General features: G+C 46.5%; 1 protein-coding gene across 5 annotated transcripts in view; it reads left to right on the forward strand.

The window, feature by feature from the left end:
• The window catches only part of arhgef11 (Rho guanine nucleotide exchange factor (GEF) 11), a 46457-nt gene extending 25535 nt beyond the window's left edge, over positions 1-20922 (forward strand). For 2 of the 5 annotated variants that reach the window (XM_015946602.3, XM_054747575.2), the window contains 22 exons: positions 31-124; positions 291-320; positions 4347-4479; positions 4563-4769; positions 4916-4963; positions 5125-5273; positions 7020-7160; positions 12080-12156; positions 12229-12354; positions 12951-13068; positions 13144-13292; positions 13365-13440; positions 13507-13695; positions 13775-13856; positions 13967-14044; positions 14124-14191; positions 14270-14416; positions 14773-14994; positions 15253-15360; positions 15483-15790; positions 17361-17493; positions 20663-20922. In XM_015946602.3, the coding sequence (XP_015802088.3) occupies positions 31-124; positions 291-320; positions 4347-4479; positions 4563-4769; positions 4916-4963; positions 5125-5273; positions 7020-7160; positions 12080-12156; positions 12229-12354; positions 12951-13068; positions 13144-13292; positions 13365-13440; positions 13507-13695; positions 13775-13856; positions 13967-14044; positions 14124-14191; positions 14270-14416; positions 14773-14994; positions 15253-15360; positions 15483-15790; positions 17361-17493; positions 20663-20712 (2733 nt within the window). In that variant the 3' untranslated portion in view covers positions 20713-20922. The remainder of the gene's footprint in view (positions 1-30; positions 125-290; positions 321-4346; positions 4480-4562; positions 4770-4915; positions 4964-5124; positions 5274-7019; positions 7161-12079; positions 12157-12228; positions 12355-12950; positions 13069-13143; positions 13293-13364; positions 13441-13506; positions 13696-13774; positions 13857-13966; positions 14045-14123; positions 14192-14269; positions 14417-14772; positions 14995-15252; positions 15361-15482; positions 15791-17360; positions 17494-20662) is intronic. The other 3 variants (XM_015946604.3, XM_015946603.3, XM_015946605.3) reach the window with 3 other exon arrangements.
• The last annotated feature ends 2850 nt before the right edge of the window (positions 20923-23772 follow it).

The raw sequence follows: 23772 nt of genomic DNA on the forward strand, positions 1-23772 counted from the left end.
GATTGTTTGACTTTTCCTTCGTCTCCACAGCTGAGCAGCAACAAGAAGGACAAGGATGGAGACGATCGAAGGAAGAATCCCATCCTGAAGTATATAGTGAAGCCCTGGGCCACGTCTCAGTCCAGTAAAATACACACACACCAATCTGAGCGGGAAATCAAAAACCTGCTTTTAAGGACTTGTGATGTAACCACTATGACATCACTGTTCTGTTTGGTTTCAATATTTTAACATTTTTTTATTTTTGTTGAGTTTTTTCATTCCTGGTTTGTTTCTGTTTGGTTTTGTAGCGTTCCACGTCCCGTTGTCGCCCTCAGAAGGTACATGTTTGTCTGCTCTTTCATGTTTTTTGGGGCCGCTCAGAGGAAATAATTAATTGTTCAGTTTTAAGATTAAAGTGGAAACATCAATAAAAACGTCACACTGACAAAATTAACACACAAAACTCATAGTTCAGTATAAAATTTTTCAGAATTAAGTGAAAATGTTGAGAAAAATATTTATTTTTATTTTCTCAAATCTATGAAAAAATGCATTTTTTTTCCTTCTGAGTTGCCCTAAAGCCTTCATTTTTTCCTTGAGTTAAACTTTTATCCTTTAACAAACATTCATAACATCAAGTTATTTAACTCATTCCCTGCCAGCGTTTTCACTGTTTTTTTAAGAGTCACAGAACGTTGCGTGCTAGGATGATGTCAATGCCAAAACTACCAAAACAAAGAAGAGACTCACGTCTTACATCAGGAAGAGTCCGCGTGTTTCGAGCGTTATCCGTTCTTTCATAATCCGTTGTTGAATTGTGATCGGCGGAAGCTTTTCCAGTTCGTGCCTCACTTTTTTTACAGCAGCGGCCCAAAACGATCTCCTAACACATGGATGTTCTGCTTCCTGATCATGTGACGTACACGGTTGAAGATCGGCTTCAGGGCTGAGATGTTTGTTCTCACGGTGCGGGGGCTCGTCCGACGCCCACACAGTAAAAACATGCCAATGACGACTTTAGTCATTGATTCACTTGGACACTTTCTGACTTCATTCACTCATTCATTCACTTGTTCATTCGTTTGCTCACTCACTCATTCACTCGCTCACTTCATTGATTCTTTTGCTCACTCGTTCATTCGCTCACTCACACACTTCATTGATTCACTCGCTTGCTTACTCGCTTCATTCATTCGCTCACTCACTCACTTCATTCATTCGCTCACTCTCACTCACCTCATTCATTCACTCGCTTCATTCATTCACTCGCTTGCTCACTCACTCACCTCATTCATTCACTTGTCCGTTCATTCACTCAATCATTCACTCACTCAACTCACTCACTCACTCCATCATCTATCTTCTAAACCACATAATCCTGCGTGTCATCGTAGGGACATCAGAGACTATCAGTCATGGAATGGCTAGGGGGTGAAGTCACCGGTTTTCATACAGGTTTAATAATGTCTAATTCGACCTAAAAGGTGAAGCTAACATCAGGTAGACTTACCATTTACAAAGCCTCAGTCACACACAAGACCGGTCACGCTTCAGTCACGTGCAACACCGGTCACGCGCAACGCCGGTCGCCGGTCACGCGCAACACCCGTCAAATGCTTCAGTCACGCGCAACACCGGTTCAGTCACACGCTTCAGTCACACACAACACCGGTCACACGCTTCAGTCACACACAACACCGGTCACACGTTTCAGTCACACACAACACCGGTCACGCACTTCAGTCACACACAACACCGGTCACGCACTTCAGTCACACACAACACCGGTCACACGCTTCAGTCACACACAACACCGGTCACGCACTTCAGTCACACACAACACCGGTCACGCACTTCAGTCACACACAACACCGGTCACACGCTTCAGTCACACACAACACCGGTCACGCACTTCAGTCACACACAACACCGGTCACACGCTTCAGTCACACACAACACCGGTCACACACTTCAGTCACACACAACACCGGTCACGCACTTCAGTCACACACAACACCGGTCACGCACTTCAGTCACACACAACACCGGTCACGCGCTTCAGTCACACACAACACCGGTCACACGTTTCAGTCACACACAACACCGGTCACACGCTTCAGTCACACACAACACCGGTCACACGCTTCAGTCACACACAACACCGGTCACGCACTTCAGTCACACACAACACCGGTCACGCACTTCAGTCACACACAACACCGGTCACGCACTTCAGTCACACACAACACCGGTCACACGTTTCAGTCACACACAACACCGGTCACACGCTTCAGTCACACACAACACCGGTCACACGCTTCAGTCACACACAACACCGGTCACGCACTTCAGTCACACACAACACCGGTCACACGTTTCAGTTACACACAACACCGGTCACGCACTTCAGTCACACACAACACCGGTCACGCACTTCAGTCACGCGCAACACCGGTCACGCACTTCAGTCACGCGCAACACCGGTCACGCACTTCAGTCACGCGCAACACCGGTCACACGTCTCCGTCACACGCAACAGCGTTCACGCGCAACACCGGTCACACCCCACAGCGGTCACGCGCAACACCGGTTCAGTCACTCGCTTCAGTCACACACAACACTGGTCACATGCTTCAGTCACACACAACACCGGTCACGCGCAACGCCGGTCGCCGGTCACGCGCAACACCCGTCAAATGCTTCAGTCACGCGCAACACCGGTTCAGTCACACGCTTCAGTCACACACAACACCGGTCACACGCTTCAGTCACACACAACACCGGTCACGCACTTCAGTCACACACAACACCGGTCACGCACTTCAGTCACACACAACACCGGTCACGCACTTCAGTCACACACAACACCGGTCACGCACTTCAGTCACACACAACACCGGTCACGCACTTCAGTCACACACAACACCGGTCACACGTTTCAGTCACACACAACACCGGTCACACGCTTCAGTCACACACAACACCGGTCACACGCTTCAGTCACACACAACACCGGTCACGCACTTCAGTCACACACAACACCGGTCACGCACTTCAGTCACACACAACACCGGTCACACGCTTCAGTCACACACAACACCGGTCACACGCTTCAGTCACACACAACACCGGTCACACGCTTCAGTCACACACAACACCGGTCACGCACTTCAGTCACACACAACACCGGTCACGCACTTCAGTCACACACAACACCGGTCACACGTTTCAGTCACACACAACACCGGTCACACGCTTCAGTCACACACAACACCGGTCACACGCTTCAGTCACACACAACACCGGTCACGCACTTCAGTCACACACAACACCGGTCACGCACTTCAGTCACACACAACACCGGTCACGCACTTCAGTCACACACAACACCGGTCACGCACTTCAGTCACACACAACACCGGTCACGCACTTCAGTCACGCGCAACACCGGTCACGCACTTCAGTCACGCGCAACACCGGTCACACGTCTCCGTCACACGCAACAGCGTTCACGCGCAACACCGGTCACACCCCACAGCGGTCACGCGCAACACCGGTTCAGTCACTCGCTTCAGTCACACACAACACTGGTCACATGCTTCAGTCACACACAACACCGGTCACACGCTTCAGTCACACACAACACTGGTCACATGCTTCAGTCACACACAACACCGGTCACGCACTTCAGTCACACACAACACTGGTCACGTGCAACACCGGTCACACGTCTCTGTCACACGCAACAGCGGTCACGCGCAACACCGGTTCAGTCACTCGCTTCAGTCACACACGACACCGGTCACACGCTTCAGTCTCACACAACACCGGTCACACGCAACAGCGTTCACGCGCAACACCGGTCACACCCCAAAGCGGTCACGCGCAACGCCCGTCATGCACAACACAACACCGGTCACGCGCAACGCAACACCGGTCACGCGCAACGCGACACCGGTCACGCGCAACGCGACACCGGTCACGCGCAACGCGACACCGGTCACGCGCAGCGCGACACCGGTCACGCGCAGCGCGACACCGGTCACGCGCAACGCGACACCGGTCACGCGCAACGCGACACCGGTCACGCGCAGCGCAACACCGGTCACGCGCAACGCAACACCGGTCACGCGCAACGCAACACCGGTCACGCGCAACGCAACACCGGTCACGCGCAACGCAACACCGGTCACGCGCAACGCAACACCGGTCACGCGCAACGCAACACCGGTCACGCGCAACGCAACACCGGTCACGCGTGGTCACGCGCAACGCAACACCGGTCACGCGCAATGTGTCACTCATATGGAGTCACAGTTAACCTAGCTGCACTTCCATTGTACTAAATTGAAATGTGTGTCCAGTTTGTCCTGGCAGTGTGAAGAACATCATTAACCAGTTTGAGAATCTCACAGACACTCCAAGAGAGGAGGTGGATGAGACTGTGGACCCCCAGAGACTGTCCTCCAGCAGCCTGGGAGAAGAAGACATGGACAGGTGACTGATTTAGCTAGAATTGTCGTAATGTGTAGTGCCGTAACAATCGTGTAGCTCTCAGACTCACCCACCTTCTCCCCCAGTCCGATGGTCTCAGTGCGTCTGGCACGCAGCGAGTCTCTGAAGGCTCAGGGAGAACGACGGCGGCGGTGCGCCACCTCAGGAGGAGACTCTGTGCCCCGCTCTCGAAGCGACGTGGACATGGAGGACTGCGAAGAGGAGCGGGACCAACCAGGCCTCCGACCCCTGCAGCACAGCGCCTCTTCATCAGCATCCAGCTGCTCCGCTCGGTAAACGGCCGCTGATTCTTCCTCCGTTTCTGTTAGCGGCAGCCTGCAGACAGGAGCCTCAGAACCAAAAACACTACCCTGCAATTACCCCCAACAGTGTAGGTCCTGTCCTCATGCCATCTCTCTCTCCACTGTCTCACACTCAGGTCTTTTGAGAACCCTACTCCCCCATACACCCCTCGGTCTAGACGCAGGTGAGTCAGCGGGTCACTCCAACAGGGGCCCAGTGAAACATCAGCAGAGCTTAAGAAAATCAAGAATGATAGTTGAATCAACTTTATTCTGTTTTGTTTGTGGTCTTGGATCTAATCAAAGCCGCGGGTTCATCTACGCTGTCTCTTCTACCTGTTTCTAGGAGCGTGGACTCACCACTGGCCCTGCTGCCAGATGCTGCAGCGCTGGAGGACGATGTATGTGAGGGCCAGAACTGGCAAGACACTGTTCCTGCTCAGCTCCTCTCAACGCTCAGCCCGAGGGAGGTGGACAGGCAGGCCGTCATTTATGGTACTCTTTGTTTGAATGCTCGAAATAAGCTTAAATCTGTTATATCCAATCTACAGAACAAGCTAGTTTCTGAACGCGTTTAGCACGCAGCGCTCCTCCGTGAGAGCGGCCCTGTATCAGTCGGCAACCGGTGCTCCTGTTGTCAGGTCGGCCGGATGTTCATCTCTGCAGGGAAACGAGGCGGGCACGGGCATTACTCCTTCATCTCGATGTCCTCGGTGTCCATTCGCTGGAACGCCTGCAGCCTCTCCCGTGCGCTCCCACGGACACCTGCTGTATCCCCGGTGCCTTGTGGCCCCTCCACGCTCGTCTGCAGCAGGTTGTTGATCATCTCCGCCGTGATGCCTTTGGACTTTCTTGCGGCCACCGGTCCCACCGTGTATCCGCGTCTTCTTAAATCCACTGCCGCTTCCTCCGCGCTGTTGTACAGAGCCGTTCCCGAGTCAAAGTGAACCCACGTTTTAGCGAGCGGGGTCTGGAACCGAATGGTGTTTTTTTTTAAGTGCTTTTTTCACCGGGCCACACTCTTTCCTCTTCATTTGTATGTTTTCGGCATAGTCGTGATCAAAGAAAATCCGCTTCTCGTTTATATATATAGGCTTCTTCCCTGCAGCGTGAAGCATTTGCTCTTTAATGCTGAACTTTAAGAAGCGCACCACCAGGGAGGTGCGTCCGGCTGCGCTCCCAGCGCCTGATGGGCTCTCTTCTATCCCCAAGTTCTTCTCGCTAGCCAGGTCCACACCGTCCCCCAGCTCCGACATCATCATGCTTTCCACATACCTTGACATGGAGGTGCCTTCAGTGTTCTCGGGGATGCCACATATCCGTATGTTGTTACGGCGCGAGTGCCCCTCTAGATCTGTCACCTTCTCCTGAAGCAGTCGCTGGTTGTCCAGCAGCATCTCTCACCCCAATGTCTCATGGCTTCCCTGTATAATAAAAGGATGAACACAGATGCCACACACCTGCAGTCTGCCCTTGCAGCACCGCTCACGCACCCCCCCGATCGCTGTGGAAGACGGGAGGGGGAGGCATGCCTGGGACAATATTACAGTAATGTGATGGGACCTGAACGGTTGGTGGGGACAGATCTGTAAAAAAGGAGGAAAGAAAAACAAACAGCGCTCGTGAGAGGTGAGGGGATGAGTGTAAGCAGGACACGCAGGAAGTGAGCCGACTGTGGCAAGCCGTTTTAACATTTAATCAGCAATCGGACCCTTCTGGAAATCCCATTTTATACAGGAATAATTGATTTTATCCTTTTCTTTCTGCAAATCCGAAGATAATCCGATCCATGACTCATAACCACGTCGCTTTTCTAGCTCCAGACGTCTTTTGTCGTTCGAGACTTCAGATGGTATTTTGCTTTTTGGGACTCTGGTTGTTTGTCCTAAAGTTGAAGTGGTAGCAGCCGGCTGTTTCTCCTCTGATATTATTGAGCCACAAACCTCACAGCAGTGGTGTTCTGCTGTTAAATACGTGAATGTGTAGTGAATGCAGGACCCAGGGACGCGTGGCGAGACCGACTATCAGATGGTCCGATAGTTGCTTTTGCTCTAAAACGTGTTGTTAGTGGAGGTTTTTAGACGAATGCAGGAGAACAACTTTATCAACACAAAGTATTCATAGCTCTTCTGTTAGAAGAGGCATGAAAAACTCTGTTTAAGTTCATTTGTTTTCCTACTGCAACTTTAAGATCCTTATAAATGTTTTTTCTTTTTAATGATGCTGCTTACGTTCCTTCAGAGCTCTTCACCACCGAGGTGTCCCACCTACGAACGCTGCGAGTCCTGGACAAGGTTTTCTTCCAGAAGCTGAGGTCTGTGCTGAGTTCCGAGGAGCTGGCCTGCATCTTCCCAAACCTGCCTCAGGTCTACGAACTCCACGGTGGGTCGTCACGTCTGCGGCAGGAAACGTTTAACCCCACCCAACATGTGGTGGAGGGAATGAGTGGAAGCGTTATCCTTGTTTTGACTCAGATGTTGTGGAAGTTTAGACGTTCATTTTAATCTCTAAAGAGGCAGAAAAGTTAGCTGTAATTCTTTAGTCTTCGGGATTCGGGATAACGGAGCAGTATTGTACTAGCTTGTACCTCCTGCTGCTAAACGGGACAGAAAACCACCAACATGGCTCCTAAAGCCTGAGTTAGCCTAGACCCGGCGCTGGCTGGACTCCATGGTTGCAAAGAACCAGTTCAGTCAGGATCTGGAGACTGGAGGAGACCAAACTGGTTCTTACCCGGTTCTAGAGAGCCGGTTTAGACCCATCAGCCCTGGTCGAACTCCGGAACCTTTACTGAACAAACCTGAAAGTTTAAATCCTAAAAGCCCCAACTCGGCATCAGAACACGTCAAACTCACCATCTGGGGGTATTTAATCTGATTTGTAGCTCAAAGGTGTCAAAAAGAGGTTTTTACTCTAAAAGTAAAACCCGTAGCAGACTGAAGGGGAAATGGCGGTTCTTGTGTCATCACCTACATGTACAGCGCTACGAATTTAATCAGCAGTTAAATGAACAGAACAGTTTCCAGATTTTGGGTTTTATTGAACACGTGTTCAACTCCATAACATGAAACTAAGGTAAATATTATAACTTAGAGGAAAAATCTTCACTTTTACTAAAATTGGTTGAAGCAAAAATGAATCCACCCACAACAAAAACTCCTACATCTAGTGTTTTGTACGACCACCGTGCTTTTCAAGGTCAGCACCAAGTCTTCTAGGCTTGGAGTGAACAAGTTGGCGACATATTACAACATCTTTCTGTTTCCATTCTTCAGTAAGAACCTCTTTTAGATTCTGGATGGAGAGTGATGCTCAACTTGCTGCTTCAGAATTCCCCACAGGTGTTGGATTGGGTTCAGATCAGGAGGCATGCTTGGGCATTCAGTCACCTTCACCCTGTTCTTCAGAAATGCAGCAGTAGCTTTAGATGTGCGTTTGGGATCGTTGTCGTGTTGGAAAAGTGCACGACGACCACGTGCACGACACGATGGCAGCATCTTCTCCTTCAGCATAGAGCAGTACATTGTAAAGTTCTTGATACCATCAATGAAATCAGCTCCCCAACACCAGCGGCACTCATGCAGCCCACATGATGGCACCGCCACCACCGTGTTTCACCATAGGCACCATACATTTCTCTTTGAAATCCTCACCTTTAAAGTTAAAGTCCCATTAGTTGTCACACACACTGATGTGTGTGCGACATTTGTTCTCCGCATTTGACCCATCCCCTGGGGGAGCGGTGAGCTGCAGACACAGCCGCGCTCGGGAACCATTTGGTGGTTTAACCCCCCAATCCAACCCCTTAATGCTGAGTGTCAAGCAGGGAGGCGTTGAGTCCCATTTTTTTCTAAGCCTTTGGTATGACCCGACCAGGAATTGAACCCTGATCTCCCAGTCTCAGGGCGGACACTCTACCACTAGGCCACTGAGCTGGTAACGACGCCGTACAGTTAAAAAACAGATCTTTGTCTCATCACTCCAGAGTCTAGAGTCCCAGTAGTCTTTATCTCTTCCAGCATGGGCCCTAGCAAATCCTAGGTGTGCTTTTTTGTACGTGGGCTTTAGGACAGGCTTCCTTCATGAACGATCCCCATGCATGCCATTCCTCTGCAGTGTGCACCGTATGGTGTCACGGAGAACGGTCACTCCAGTTGGGCTTTCTACTGCTTTAGCGAACTGCAGTGAACCTGCATGGAGATTTTCTTCAACCTTTCTCATCAGAAGATGCTCCTGTCCAGATGTAAACTTCCATAGACGGCCTGGACGTCTCTGTAAGATGGTTGAACTTCCATCTTTCTTAAATGTGTGGCTCACTTTTGCTACAGCGTTCTGACTGATATGTGAAGCTCTGCTGATCTTCTTGTAGTCCTCACCTTTTTTGTGTTAAGAAATCATTTACTTTCTCATATTTTGTGACATTCCTCTTCCACGTGGAAATGAGAAAGGCTTTTCTTTGTTAAGTAACGTCCGTTTACAGTGGGGCAAAAAAGTATTTAGTCAGCCACCGATTGTGCAAGTTCTCCCACTTAAAATGATGACAGAGGTCAGTAATTTTCATCATAGGTACACTTCAACTGTGAGAGACAGAATGTGAAAAAAAATCCATGAATTCACATGGCAGGATTTTTAAAGAATTTATTTGTAAATCAGGGTGGAAAATAAGTATTTGGTCAATAACAAAAATTCAACTCAATACTTTGTAACATAACCTTTGTTGGCAATAACAGAGGTCAAACGATTACTATAGGTCTTTACCAGGTGTGCACACACAGTAGCTGGTATTTTGGCCCATTCCTCCATGCAGATCTTCTCGAGAGCAGTGATGTTTTGGGGCTGTCGCCGAGCAACACGGACTTTCAACTCCCTCCACAGATTTTCTATGGGGTTGAGGTCTGGAGACTGGCTAGGCCACTCCAGGACTTTCAAATGCTTCTTACAGAGCCACTCCTTTGTTGCCCGGGCGGTGTGTTTGGGATCATTGTCGTGTTGGAAGACCCAGCCACGTTTCATCTTCAAAGCTCTCACTGATGGAAGGAGGTTTTGGCTCAGAATCTCACGATACATGGCCCCATTCATTCTGTCCTTAACACGGATCAGTCGTCCTGTCCCCTTAGCAGAAAAACAGCCCCAAAGCATGATGTTCCCACCCCCATGCTTTACAGTAGGGATGGTGTTCTTGGGATGCAACTCAGTATTCTTCTTCCTCCAAACACGACGAGTTGAGTTCATACCAAAAAGATCTACTTTGGTTTCATCTGACCACATGACATTCTCCCAATCCTCTGCTGTATCATCCATGTGCTCTCTGGCAAACTTCAGACGGGCTTGGACATGCACTGGCTTCAGCAGCGGAACACGTCTGGCACTGCAGGATTTGATTCCCTGCCGTTGTAGTGTGTTACTGATGGTGACCTTTGTTACTGTGGTCCCAGCTCTCTGCAGGTCATTCACCAGGTCTCCCCGTGTGGTTCTGGGATTCTTGCTCACCGTTCTCATGATCATTTTGAGCCCACGGGATGAGATCTTGCGTGGAGCCCCAGATCGAAGAAGATTATCAGTGGTCTTGTATGTCTTCCATTTTCTGATAATTGCTCCCACAGTTGATTTTTTCACACCAAGCTGCTTGCCTATTGTAGATTCACTCTTCCCAGTCTGGTGCAGGTCTACAATTCTTTTCCTGGTGTCCTTCCAAAGCTCTTTGGTCTTGGCCATAGTGGAGTTTGGAGTCTGACTGTTTGAGGCTGTGGACAGGTGTCTTTTATACAGATAATGAGTTCAAACAGGTGCCATTAATACAGGTAACGAGTGGAGGACAGAAAAGCTTCTTAAAGAAGATGTTACAGGTCTGTGAGAGTCAGAGATTTTCCTTGTTTGAAGTGACCAAATACTTATTTTCCACCCTGATTTACAAATAAATTCTTTAAAAATCCTGCCATGTGAATTCATGGATTTTTTTTTCACATTCTGTCTCTCACAGTTGAAGTGTACCTATGATGTAAATTACTGACCTCTGTCATCATTTTAAGTGGGAGAACTTGCACAATCGGTGGCTGACTAAATACTTTTTTGCCCCACTGTATAGTCACCTGTCTGCTGAACACCTCTGAAATGAACCATGAGACCCACCTGTGGTTGAATGCCTTTTCTCCTACGATCATAATTAGGGTGTACTATTTTGTAACATGGGCTTGAATAGATTTGTTTGGAAAATCACTGTTTTGTGTGTGAAAATTAACAAATCTTGTTTGCAATCAATGTCTCCCACTAGTGGGAGTATAGTAGTAGTAATAGTAGTAGTTGTAGTAGTAGTAGTAGTAGTAGTTGTAGTAGTAGTTGTAGTAGTAGTAGTAGTAGTAGTTGCAGTAGTAGTTGTAGTAGTAGTAGTAGTTGTAGTAGTAGTAGTTGTTGTAGTAGCATTAGTAGTAGTAGTAGTAGTTGTAGTAGTTGTTGTTGTAGTAGTAGTAGTAGTAGTTGTTGTTGTAGTAGTAGTAGTAGTAGTTGTTGTTGTAGTAGTATTAGTAGTAGTAGTAGTTGTAGTGGTAGTCGTATTAGTAGTATTAGTAGTAGTTGTAGTAGGAGTAGTAGTAGTAGTTGTAGTAGTAGTAGTTGTTGTAGTAGCATTAGTAGTAGTAGTAGTAGTTGTAGTAGTTGTTGTTGTAGTAGTAGTAGTAGTAGTTGTTGTTGTAGTAGTAGTAGTAGTAGTTGTTGTTGTAGTAGTATTAGTAGTAGTAGTAGTTGTAGTGGTAGTCGTATTAGTAGTATTAGTAGTAGTTGTAGTAGTAGTAGTTGTTGTTGTAGTAGTATTAGTAGTAGTAGTAGTTGTAGTGGTAGTCGTATTAGTAGTATTAGTAGTAGTTGTAGTAGTAGTAGTAGTAGTAGTTGTAGTAGTAGTAGTTGTTGTAGTAGCATTAGTAGTAGTAGTAGTAGTTGTAGTAGTTGTTGTTGTAGTAGTAGTAGTAGTAGTTGTTGTTGTAGTAGTAGTAGTAGTTGTTGTTGTTGTAGTAGTATTAGTAGTAGTAGTAGTTGTAGTGGTAGTCGTATTAGTAGTATTAGTAGTAGTTGTAGTAGGAGTAGTAGTAGTAGTATTGTGTAGTTCGGTATCTGACAAAGTGTTGAGTCTGAAAGGAAACTAAAGGCTTTCTGAGGGTGGGGTGTACTCATGCTGAGCACCGTGTGTTTGATCAGGTTTTACTGAGTGTAACCAGGTGTTGCAGTATTTAAGTACTACCAGCCTGTAGTGTTGAGCTTCTTCCTTATTTAGGTTGAATCTAAACTGTTTCTGCATCACTTCCTCTCAGCGAGTCTTTGTGAAGCCATGAAGAAGCAGAGAGAGTCTGCCATTGTTCAGGACATCGGAGGCGTCATGGTGGCCAGGGTGAGTAGCTGTTGTGGAAGGTGTGTGTGTGTGGTGTGTTTAGCACTGTAACCATGTGGTGTGTGTGGTCAGTTTGAAGGGACAGCTGGCAGCGAGTTTCAGGAACAGGCCTCGCTGCTGTGCTGCCAGCAGACTCGGGCTCTGGATCTCATCAAGAACAAGAAACGCAAGGATCCTCGCTTCGCCCAGATCATCCAGGTGGGTTAGACGATGTTCACGCGGCTCTACCGTTTCTGCCTTCACGTCAGGCTTTAAGGCTTTAGTTACTGATGGTGCTCATGGAGCGCATCCATCCATAAGAATTAAAGCATTTCTACTCATTTAGTTTGGTCTCCGTTCCTCCCCTTTGTTCTTCACCGCTGTAGGATTCATGATTTCCTCGTGAATCCCATCAGAACATAAAAGAGTAAAACGCCAAAGATTCACTAGATTTCATTCAGGCTTTAGCTCAAACTTTTCTTTTCCAGACAGGAAGTGACAGGAAGTCTCCTGTCTGCTTTTTAATTCAAGGAATGACGGATGTTTGTGTGGTTTCTATGGCAACCCTGATGAGCCACCAGCAGCAGCTTTAACATTTGCTTTGTACATAATTATACATCAAGACATAAATATTTATCTTTGCACAGATTACAGCAAAGCTTAACATCAACGTCCTTTAATGTTTCCTACTGTGGTTGCTATGGTAACTGTTATCTCATACGTGATCTGTGGTCTCACTCAAACATAAAAGAGCAAGCCGTTTCTGGTTTACCGATGGTTTTATTCCCATGCCGGCCGCCCCCCCTTTGCTTTAGGAGTGTGAGGCGAGTCCTCAGTGTCGGAGGCTGCAGCTCAAAGATCTGCTGGTGTCTGAGATGCAGAGACTCACCAAGTACCCGCTGCTCCTGGACAACATCATCAAGTACACAGAGGGTGAGGAGGCAAATCGTGAAAGCTGGTCAAAATGGTTCCATAAAGGTTGGCTAGATGTTCCTGTTTTACCTGCAGCTGGTTCGTCAGACCTCCCACCGCTTCAGCACGCTCAGGCTTGTTGCCGTGGGATACTGCAGGCAGTCAACGAGGACGTCAGGGAGGCGGAGCATCGGCAACGTCTCAGTCAGTACCAGCGCAGGCTGGACGCTGCTCCTCAGTTCAAGGTGACACCAGAGGTTCTGTTATTTCCTGCTGCTGCCAAGGTCACGAGTTAACGTGGCAATGTTTCCCTGCAGCACCTGGACCTCACCACCAAGAGGATGATTCATGAAGGTCCTCTCATGTGGAGGATCGGCAAAGACAAGCAGATAGGTCTGTAATCCTGGGGTTGACATGTCCACAACCTGTCCACAGCACTAATGGTGCCTCGCTCCTCAGAGGTCCAGGCTCTGCTGCTGTCAGATTACCTCGTCCTGCTGCAGAGAGCCCCAGACGACCGGCTGCAGCTACGATATCCATCCCGCTGGCTGGGAGGCGGAGGAGGAGGAGGAAGCATTGGAGACAGCAAGACCTCCTTCAGCCCTCTGTTGAAGCTGGAATCGTTGTTCGTCCGCTCCGTCGCTACAGGTGCCCCCGAAGCGTTCTTCAGCGAGGACACCTTTTGAGCTCGGAGGGGTTTTGTAACAACAACGATTTTCCTTTCTAGACGTCAGAGCTCTGTTCATCCTCAGCACCACGGAGAACCAGATGTACGAGCTGGGGATGGCAACACAGTCGGAGAAGAGCACGTACGCCGTTTCCTTCCTCTCCAACTTTACACTCGAGCCTTTCACCCCCAGAAACACATTTTTATGTCTGTGTCTGTTTGGACGGTGAGCTCATTGTTTTCGTCACACAGCTGGAAAGATTTGCTTGACAAGGCCATCGTTTGCGCTGGAGGCTCGTTGCACGTCAACCACGGATCGCACAAAATCTCGTAAGTCTGCTAAGATCACACGTACGGCTCTTCTGTTTCAGATGTGATCTTCTGTGCTTTTTGGTGTTTCGTCTCGTAGGATTCCCCCCAGTTCTCCCAGTCTGCGCAGCGCGTCGCCCGTCTCAACAGGAAGTGAAGTCACTGAGGGTAAAAACCACACCTGAGGGTGATGTCCCCTGAGCCCTCATGCAGCCCAGCCTAAAGCAGTTCTTACTTCTTCACCAGACGCCTCCACGGCACGGCCGTGTGACTCTCCTGAGACCCGGGCCTACAGCGACGACATCTCTCAGCACACGCCCACGGACCCATCAGGAGCCGCCAACTATGAGGAAAAACAGGAAGTGTGTGTGGCAGAAGCTGCTTTACAAGACGGTGGGTTCAAATCAGGTCACGTTCACACGTAGCTAGGTTCTTGTAAAACGGATCTAGGACAGAAGCTCCTGGTTTACAGCAGACACTCCAGCGGAGCGGCTTCCATGCCTGTAGGCAGCAGCAGTTCTCCAAACCCTCGGATTCACCGGGTGGCGAGCGATAGCCGTCGTTAATGCCGTCTGTCGCCTGTGGTCTTCTACGTGGAGCATGTCTCCACTTTGGTCCGAGTTTGTGAAAGATCAGTGTTAGTCTTCACGTTGGTGTGGGACGCCCGGCTACGTGTGGACAGGGTCTCGGACCGCGTGTCTCTTCTGCTAAACGGAGAGATTCATGTTTACATTTAAAACTTTCCTCAGTTGAAACTCTGCGGCAGCTCATATTACAAGATCTGGATGAGGATGGGTGGAGCCACAACTCGGATGACACGCCCACTAACGAGATGACCAACGGAGGGAGATCACTGACTGAAACGGAGCAACCCGACTCCCTGGAGACCATCCTCGGTGTTGAGGAGGAGGAGTCCAACGGGGCTCCGCCCTCTGACACCACGCAGCCCAGCGTTAAGGTCGTGAGGAAAGGTAACTTCAGGAAGCTGACGCCGGTTCTTTCTGATCTTTTCTCCTCGTGGTTTTTGTTTATTTGATATAAACTCAGCCCGGTTGATAACTCTGGGTGTCTGCAGGTCTCTGCATGAATCTGCTTCTGTGATTTATTGGTTTCTTTGATTTGCTGCTTCTCTGAAACGCACCGACACGCTGATCTTTCTTCTTCTCCTCACCTCTGAACACTTTCCAACTCACTTTTCTTTACACACACTATCCTCTATCTGTGTGTAGCTGTGGTTGCGGGTCCTCCTTCTTCTTCTCTCCCCGATGGCATCACTGATGATGTTAGCCTCCCCCCCGATCAGTCCTCCAGCTCTAGAGGCGAGGCCCGAGTGCAGGGTAATAACGACCGAACCGGTCACGCGCTGCCGTCTCTATCAAAAAATCTGTTGTTTCTGGAATTATAATCTGTAGTCTCTGATGACGGTAAGCCACTCACTAGTCACACCTCTGGTTCTTAGGGAACACGTTCTACCTGGTGATGCCCTCAGAGCAGGGGGAGAGCTTCACCGATGACCTCAGCGACCCCCCTACACCCACCGCCAGCCACTTCCCTCCTGTGGAGGAAGTGATGCCGCTGCAGACACAACCCGAGGAGGACACCTGCTGCCCAGAGCTCAACCAATCAGAGGCTATGCAACAGAACGAGGAGGAGGAAGCAGAACAAATGGCCCCGTCGAAGTCTGGGCCACGGAAATGCGTGATTAAGAATGCGGATGAGATTTTTTTCACAATCGAGGCGCTGATGAGAAAATTGCACAAGCTGAAGGTGAGTGTGTTGTTTTTGGATATTTATAGTTTGTTCACTTTTAGAGAAACTCTGTCAGAACTTAGATCTTCTAAAAAATCACTCAGCTTCGTAAAGTCCATCACAACATTTACAACCTCCTAAAACACCAGATCAGTCACGTCAGGCCATGTAGAGGTGCTGTGTGTGTGTGTGTGTGTGTGTGTGTGTGTGTGTGTGTGTGTGTGCGTGGACGGAGTTCTTGAACAAAGCCCATCAGCAAGCAAATAAAAAAGATTTCTAAGGACCAACCACCTTTCTTCAGGCTCCGCCCCCGAGTTGCAGGATCTGATGGTAACAGAAGTTTCTGTTTTTGCAGTAGACGGTACCGTCTACTGCAAAAACAGAACGTTATCTCACGGTTTTGACATTTTTTGCCGTGACTCCCAACATAACGCTCGTATGGAGCTGAGTAACAGTTTAGTGTGCTAGCATAAAACCGCTAAGCATAAAACCACCCGATCGCTCCCGAGCACGGCCATGGCTGCTGCTCACCGCTCGCCACGGGGATGGGTCAAAGGCGGGGGACGATTTTCACGACACTAGTGTGTGTGACTGGGACTTTAATATGTACTGTGGTGTTTTTATGCTCAAAACGAAGCTTTTTTTTCAGCTTCTTGGTTCATTCTTACCTTCAGAGTCACAGCAGCTCAGTGCCACCGACAGTGTGGGAAAAACTCTAAACCAGTCAAAACCTTCTGAACCAGACGCAAGCCTCCTGAGAGCTGCTCACACACACACACACACACACACACACACACACACGTGCGCATGCCAGCCGACAGACTTGAGACAGAGCTGTGTTACACTGGGCAGTCTGTTTCTGGCTTCACTTCCTGTTGGCTGCTCCCAGCCGAGAATGCATGATTCATGCAGGAGGAGGGACGTCCATAATGACTGGATGAGGTTTTTCCCAGATTGTGTGTTTCAGAGATGAAAAATCTAATCATCCAGATGTTTATGTGATGATGAGGCAGCTGGCTTCACATGGTTAACTCTGAGAGTTTCATTAAAAGCCGTCCAGCCCAGGAGACAAACTGTCTCCCACCTTCTGCCGTTCAGAGTGTTGTATTCACTCTGAACCTGAAGATGTGGTGATGGTTCCATTTCTGAATGGCGGCTCTTTGGTGTGGGAGCCACTTGGAGCATTAGGAAGTCTAGAGGACGTTTCACAGTTGAAGTGTTTAAACCTAAACTAGTAACAGCTGACAAAACAAAACAAAGGGACTTGTTTGTGTCTGGAGCTGCATCTATTCAGTAATCTCTGTCCATGGCTGCTGTCTACAGAGGCATCTGAAGGACCATCTCGCTTTAGAAACCTAGATGATGAGCTAATTTTGATCAGTTTTAAACATTAAACATGTCCTTCACACTAAAGATGACATCTGGAACGAAACACACTGTTTAACAGAAGTAGGACCAAACTTTGGACTCGTTTTGATTTATTAAGAAAGCTGGGAAGTGCAACTCTTAATTTTAGATCATTTCTTGGTAATAAGTTTGGTTTTTCTCTCTTATGTGATAAATATTTTAGTGATTTTGACGTTTACAGGAAGTTGAGATGGCCCACAACAAACTCCTGGAAACTCTCCGTGACCCTTCATTCAGTCTGGAGTCGGAGGACCAGCCTTGTCACTTGGCAACCGTCTCCAGGACGCCCTCTATGGACCGCAGCTCAGGAGACGGTGAGGGAATCAGCCCCTTTGAGTCTCACTGAACTAGTTACACTTAACAAGGAAGGTTCGGCTATTTGTAAGATATCACGAAAACGGTCCTATGTCTGCTTACGGACCTTGTAATCATCCTTTCATTATCTGAGCTGCTTCATCCTCACTAGGGTCACAGGGAGCTGGGGCCCAACTCCAGCGGTCATCGGGCAAGGGACACCAGGGTTAGTCTCCAGTGTTTGGTCTGTGGGAGGAAACCGGAGCACCAGAAAAACCCACAGATGCATGGGAGAACAGTCTAACTCCCCCTCATAATAATAGTTTTAAGGAATTTATTAAGATTTTTGAACAAGTTGACATTAAAGTACTTTTTATTCCCCCGTCTGACGTTTGGTTCAAGTGGGGAAGGACAGAGTCCCAGCAGTCGTGTGAATGTTCTTGTCTGTTTAGTCAACATTTGTCCTCATCTGGTCGTTCATATTATTTAACCCTCAGGCTTCACTTTAATTTACTTGGGTCATTAGAAGACAAAAACGTCCGCTTGTAAAAGTGGCAATAAAAAATGGATACATTAATATTTTTTCATAGATCTGTTAAACAACTTCAGCCCTGCTCATACGTATAAAAATTTCAGTCCTTTTGAGGCTTTTAACCCGTGAAACGCCAGTTTGAATACTCAACAACACAAAAAATGAGTTATTTTCCAAAAAAAAAAAACAACTTTTTCTTCCTGGGGCATTATTATAAATCGGTCTTGGTCATGTTATGAAATATTTGAAAAATATAAAGTTTTGCATCAATTTATTTTTTGTAGCAACAGATTGATCTTAGCAGACAAAAACATCCCATTGACTTCCATTCAAACCACAGTTTTTGATTCTGTAACATCTGCAAGAAATAATCATGCTTTCTGTGATGTTAGGGTTTCATTTTGGAGAAAAGTGGTCAAATTTATGATTTTTACTGTTCATCACCAAATCAATCAATCAATACTTTATTAATCCCAGAGGGAAATGAGAGTTTCAGTACACACAAGTCAGAGATCAGACATACATGGGCAAGACACATGACAAGAATTGGTGACTGTGGTCATTCGCAACCCTGAGTCACGCTACCTTAATAGAGATAAGAGGGTTACATGAGGATTGGTTCGGGTGGAGGGAAAAAAAAGGCACTTCTGAGTTACCCTCCACTGGGAGGGCAGCTTTGTTATGCAAAAAAAACACCTCAACAGAAATGCAACAGACTTCAGACATCACAACATAACATGAGACCTCAATAGGAGGGGGGGGGGCTTGGATGGGATCCTGTAACCCCCAGCAAGAGCAGCTATCTAAATGTTGGTTTATGCTTGACGCGTCCGCGAGGTCCGCACGGCTCCGCGCAGCGAAATTGCGTCATTTTAACAACCACGCCCCTCCACCGCGTCTCCACACGGCCCAAAATTTCCGCAACGCGCACCTGGGAAAATTTCTAACCACACGGACGGTCGGACGCGGACAAACATGGCGGACCGGCAAGAACTAGTATGGCAGAGGTTCGTAAATACAGACATTTGTATGATTCAGCTCTCAGAGATCACCGTGATCAACATGTTGTTAATAATTCTTGGAGAGAAATAGCTCGCACTGTCTGAAAAGACGAGGACGCTGTTAAAAATGCTGGAATGCCATGTTGTAAACAGTCATTTTTACTTCTACAATGGTGTAGTGTTGGATGCATGCCGTAGAGCTCCATGCTGCCCCCTACAGTTTGTTGAGAATATTGGTTCACCGCAGAGACGAGCCGCATTAACCATAAACGCTGCAAGCTGTGAAGCGCGTTCCAGCCGCGAGCTGCATCACCGCGCGGAAAGTGAATGCGTCAAGCATAAACCAAGCTTAAGGCGCTCATCTACTGTACAGTCACAAGTGGGAGGGAGATCTTGGGAGAAGCAAAGAGCACATTGACTCCTACAGATTGATGACCTCGCCAGGCTGAAGTCCACCAATCCAAAAGCGGGGGCAGGGTAGGTCAGGTTTTCACAGCATCTGTCTGCATTCCTTCATGGGGGTTTTAGTTGCTTGCAGCTCAAGGTTACCAGGACGTCAGATTCAGATAACAAGACTTTGTTTGGGTCAGGTTGAGATAATTTTCCTCCTGCCTTGAATCTATAAACTGATCACTTCAGTCCTTCAGTGAAGCCAATTTTGGGTTTTTAAACTTGTCCATACTGTCCGGTGACCCTCTCTGAGATGACATCCATTTTGCGCACTAATACCGGTATCGCAGCTAGAACATTGTCCAGCTTACGATTCACCTCGAGTAACGTCCCAGTCTGAGACGTCTCCACACGGACGGTGCTTTCCGTGGGTGCGGGTCGCCCTCCAATCGCTCCCGTCTTCCCAAATTTCCAGAAAACCAGATATCCTCCCACTCCAATCAGGAGAAATACAGTGATCATCAGGCCGAATATCCACACGTCTTCGATATCCTCAATGGACAGCTGGCTGAGGCATATGATCTTCCACTCCTTCCAGGAATCCAGCATATATCCCACCGGGTGTGTCCCCTGTGGACATGTGGGAGCCCCCTGCTCCATTCTCATTGTTGAAAAATTTTTATCGATCGCATTGAATGACCAGTTTTGAATTCAATACAAACAGCAGAAGATCTAAAGAAATGTGTAGAGTTTCTCGCTTGGGCCACATATGGAGAAATGACAGAATTTGGTGATGAACAGTAAAAATCATAAATGTGACCACTTTTCTCCAAAATGAAACCCTAACATCACAGAAAGCATGATTATTTGTTGTAGGTGTTACAGAATCAAAAACTGATTTGAAAGGAAGTCAATGGGACGTTTTTGTCCACTAAAGACTCAAGTTTATAGTGTTTTCTTTTCATAGTGTTCCATTGGTCTATTTTCAAAATTCCAAATTTTATTTCAAAACTTGTCCAGAGAGGGGCTTTGTGACTAAATGTTGTACCATATGCACAAACAATGGTGAAATAGCATCCAAAAGAAAAGCAACAAACTGCCCAAATGGACAAGCATGTCCCTAATGAAGCCCGAGGGTTTAGTGGGTTCAGAATTCTGAGCCACTTTGGAAACATGAATGCTGTTTTTAGTTTGTCACCAGCACTGAGATGTTAGCCCAAATGTCTGGTGGAGTTGCTCATATTTTTTCATGTTTGACCCAACCAGGTACAGACGGGAACCCAGGTGCTCCCAAAATCCTGTCAACGGGATTCTGAGGTCTTTACCAGGTGGACTTGTGCCCGACTGAAGCACCTATGTGTCAATAAAAAACTGATTCAGCTCCATAGATGCCCCGCCCCTCACCCTAGTTTTGGTTTCCCTGGAATACTAAAGGTGTCTCACTTCCAGGAAAGCCATGATGGAAGCACGAAGAAGGAATAATGAGAAGTTTACCGGCAAAGAGGAATTGATAAAGTTGGGAAAAACTGACCAAGTTGGAGACTTGTAAAGGAAAAGTGACTCGTATATATTTTTTTGGTAGCTGGTTGAAGTAACGGAGCAGAAAGCGTGGAAATGTGGATTTAAGGAATTTTTCCAAGGGCCCTGTCATCCCAGCACTTTACCCACAATGCATTTCTCTGTGTTTGTCGTCTTGCTGCAAACCGATTGGAGATGAAAGGATTCAGGCCACGTTTAGCCAAGTTTACCTGCCGCCTCGGCAGAAGGACTGTGTATTCAGGTCATTTGCACTGCGTAAGGAAACCAATGTCGCACGCACACACACACACACACACACACACACACACACGCTTCACCTAACTCACTAAATCACTGTGGCAGGAATATCAAAACACTCGTTACTCGTGTTTTGCTTTAGGTTAATCTGCAGGACTTCTGTTCACCGGAGAAAACGTCCTTCCAAACGTTTAGTTTGTAATTTTAGGAAACACTACGGCACTATTTACTACTGAAAAACTGGCAGGTGCTTATTATTATTATTATTATTATTATTATTTCACCACTACTTCCAACGCCTAAAAAGGCAAAGAATTTGGGAAGTTCAGGTTGTTTCAGAACTGGAATTGCTACCAAATCCCGCCAATGTTTCTCGACCATGCTTCCTTCAGCAGTGTGTTTGTACTTTAGATCCAACGGTGAATACTGTGAACTGTTGCCCCACTGGTGATCATCCCGTTTATAATCTCTCACCACATTCACAGCCGTGAGTTGGGAGAGTCTTTCATTTACTGGGAGAAAAAAATGGCTGTTGAGCAGTGGTGTGGCGTTTTGGTAAATACACTTTGGTGCTGATGTAATAATCAGAGGAACAGAACCAACTTCCACTTATTACATCACATCGTTTTTAGGCTTATTTTCTTCATCTGTTATTATGAATTGGAAGTTTCTAGAGTTTGGATGTCTGGATTTTTCAGTTTGGTGTGTGTGTCGATAAACTTCCCAAGAGTTCTGGAACTGGCCGACTGAACTAGAATCTCCCAACCTTTCATCCGGTTGGGATTAAATTGTTGTTTTAAATCTGTGAAGGCTGACTTGGGGGCCGCTCACAAATATAAGAATGTGGAGGAGGATTGATGTTTTTGGTTTGTTTTGGAATTGTGAGATTGGTCAAAACCAAACTAAGCGTCTGCAGCCTGACAGCTGATAAGTTCACACAGTGAGTTCAGATTCAGGTGTGTTATGCTGCATAAGTTCAGAACTTCCATTATTATTATAACTTTACTTTTTACACAGCCGAAGGCAGCACCAATGTCGGATTGGTTTTTGATTCTTATCTTTCTACTTTATTCAGAAAATATTAAATTTTTTGACAATTTTCTGCATTTCTCAGCATATAATTCTAAGCATTTCTGCTTTGTCCATGAAATATTCATTTGTCTTTAACATTTAGATTTAATTCTAATGTAGGTTTTGTTCCCTCGGCATTTATATCTTTCTCTGTTTCTATAGAAATACAAGCCGTCATACGTCGTCGACACACTGAACTGGAAGTCTGATACTAAACCTTGAAACAAGAAAACTGAAAACTCCTGATATGAAATTACGTGTATTTACCAGAAAGCAAACTAATTATTGTTATGAACAACGAACGACTGACACTACAACCACGTGCTTTTCTTTTGGTACTAATTTTACTCCATACTAAAAAGTGAATCCTGCTTTTTTCGTCTAAATATTTTGGTACTTGTGTTTTTTTTTTACCTGTTTGTTTCAAGACTGATTTTCTTGCAATGCTCAGCAAGAACACAACCGAATGATTTCATTTGAGCTGCTTTTCAGATAAACCTTTGGAGTGAGTTCATCAGCCTTCTGACGCACAACCACTGTGCAAATAAACTCATGTTGTGTGTCTGGTGAAAGGTGTTTACCATCTCTAACGTTATCCAGTGCAGCTGGGAAACAAAACCAACCGAAAACCACAAGACTGACTTTTGTCTCAGCAGAAAACAAACTTCAAATGGATTTTTGAAGTTTTTACCAAAGCGAAATATTTCCTCAGAGGTGATAAAGGGAACACTTGTTTTCTTTTAGGTTTTGGCTGCTGATTGTTCAACCACCTCGGACCAGAACACTAAAAAACATCACACTTCTCGTCTAACTGTATTTTAGCACAAAAATAAAAGGAAACAAAAGTCCCACTAGTCTGAGCTGGTTGAGTCTAGATCTGCCTTTTAAAGTCTCTATTTTCTACCTCCACACATCTTTGTACCTTTTCTTTTTCCTGCTTTAACTAACTGGGAAAATATTTTAAAACTCTAATCAATTCCATTTTTAAATGTTGCACAAACAAATCTACCCTGCACAGTGCAAACTACTGTAAGCATAAACACGTTTTTATTTTAATATCATTCTATTTTAATTTTGTCTTTAAAAAGAGAGAAACTTGCTCACATGTAATATAGAGAAATCAGACCCACATTTTTTATATACATGATCATTTTTTTGTTCTGTAAAGCCTTAGTTCTTCTATTTGATTTTATTTTTGTAAAAGAAATAGTCATTTTAAAAAAGAATGCATAAATTATTTTGTTTTTGTTTAAAAAATGGAAGTTTGTTAGCTGCTCAGAAGGTAAAACGATCTTGTTTCTGATTCATGTGTTTGGTGAGATTAAAACTGAAGAAACTGGATTTAAACGGATCATTGTGGAGTCTTCTTTTAAAACGGCTATCTATCCATGTTGCTTCTGTAGCTGTTATGTCACCAGATATATATTATTTAAATAAAGCACTCATCAGTTCTTTTAAATGCTTTTATAAATTAAACGCAACTTTTAGGATGTTAGACAAAATGCAACATATACAAATAAAATAAATGG

This window comes from Nothobranchius furzeri, chromosome 14, assembly GCF_043380555.1.
Source record: "Nothobranchius furzeri strain GRZ-AD chromosome 14, NfurGRZ-RIMD1, whole genome shotgun sequence".
In the NCBI taxonomy this organism is placed as follows: domain Eukaryota; kingdom Metazoa; phylum Chordata; class Actinopteri; order Cyprinodontiformes; family Nothobranchiidae; genus Nothobranchius; species Nothobranchius furzeri.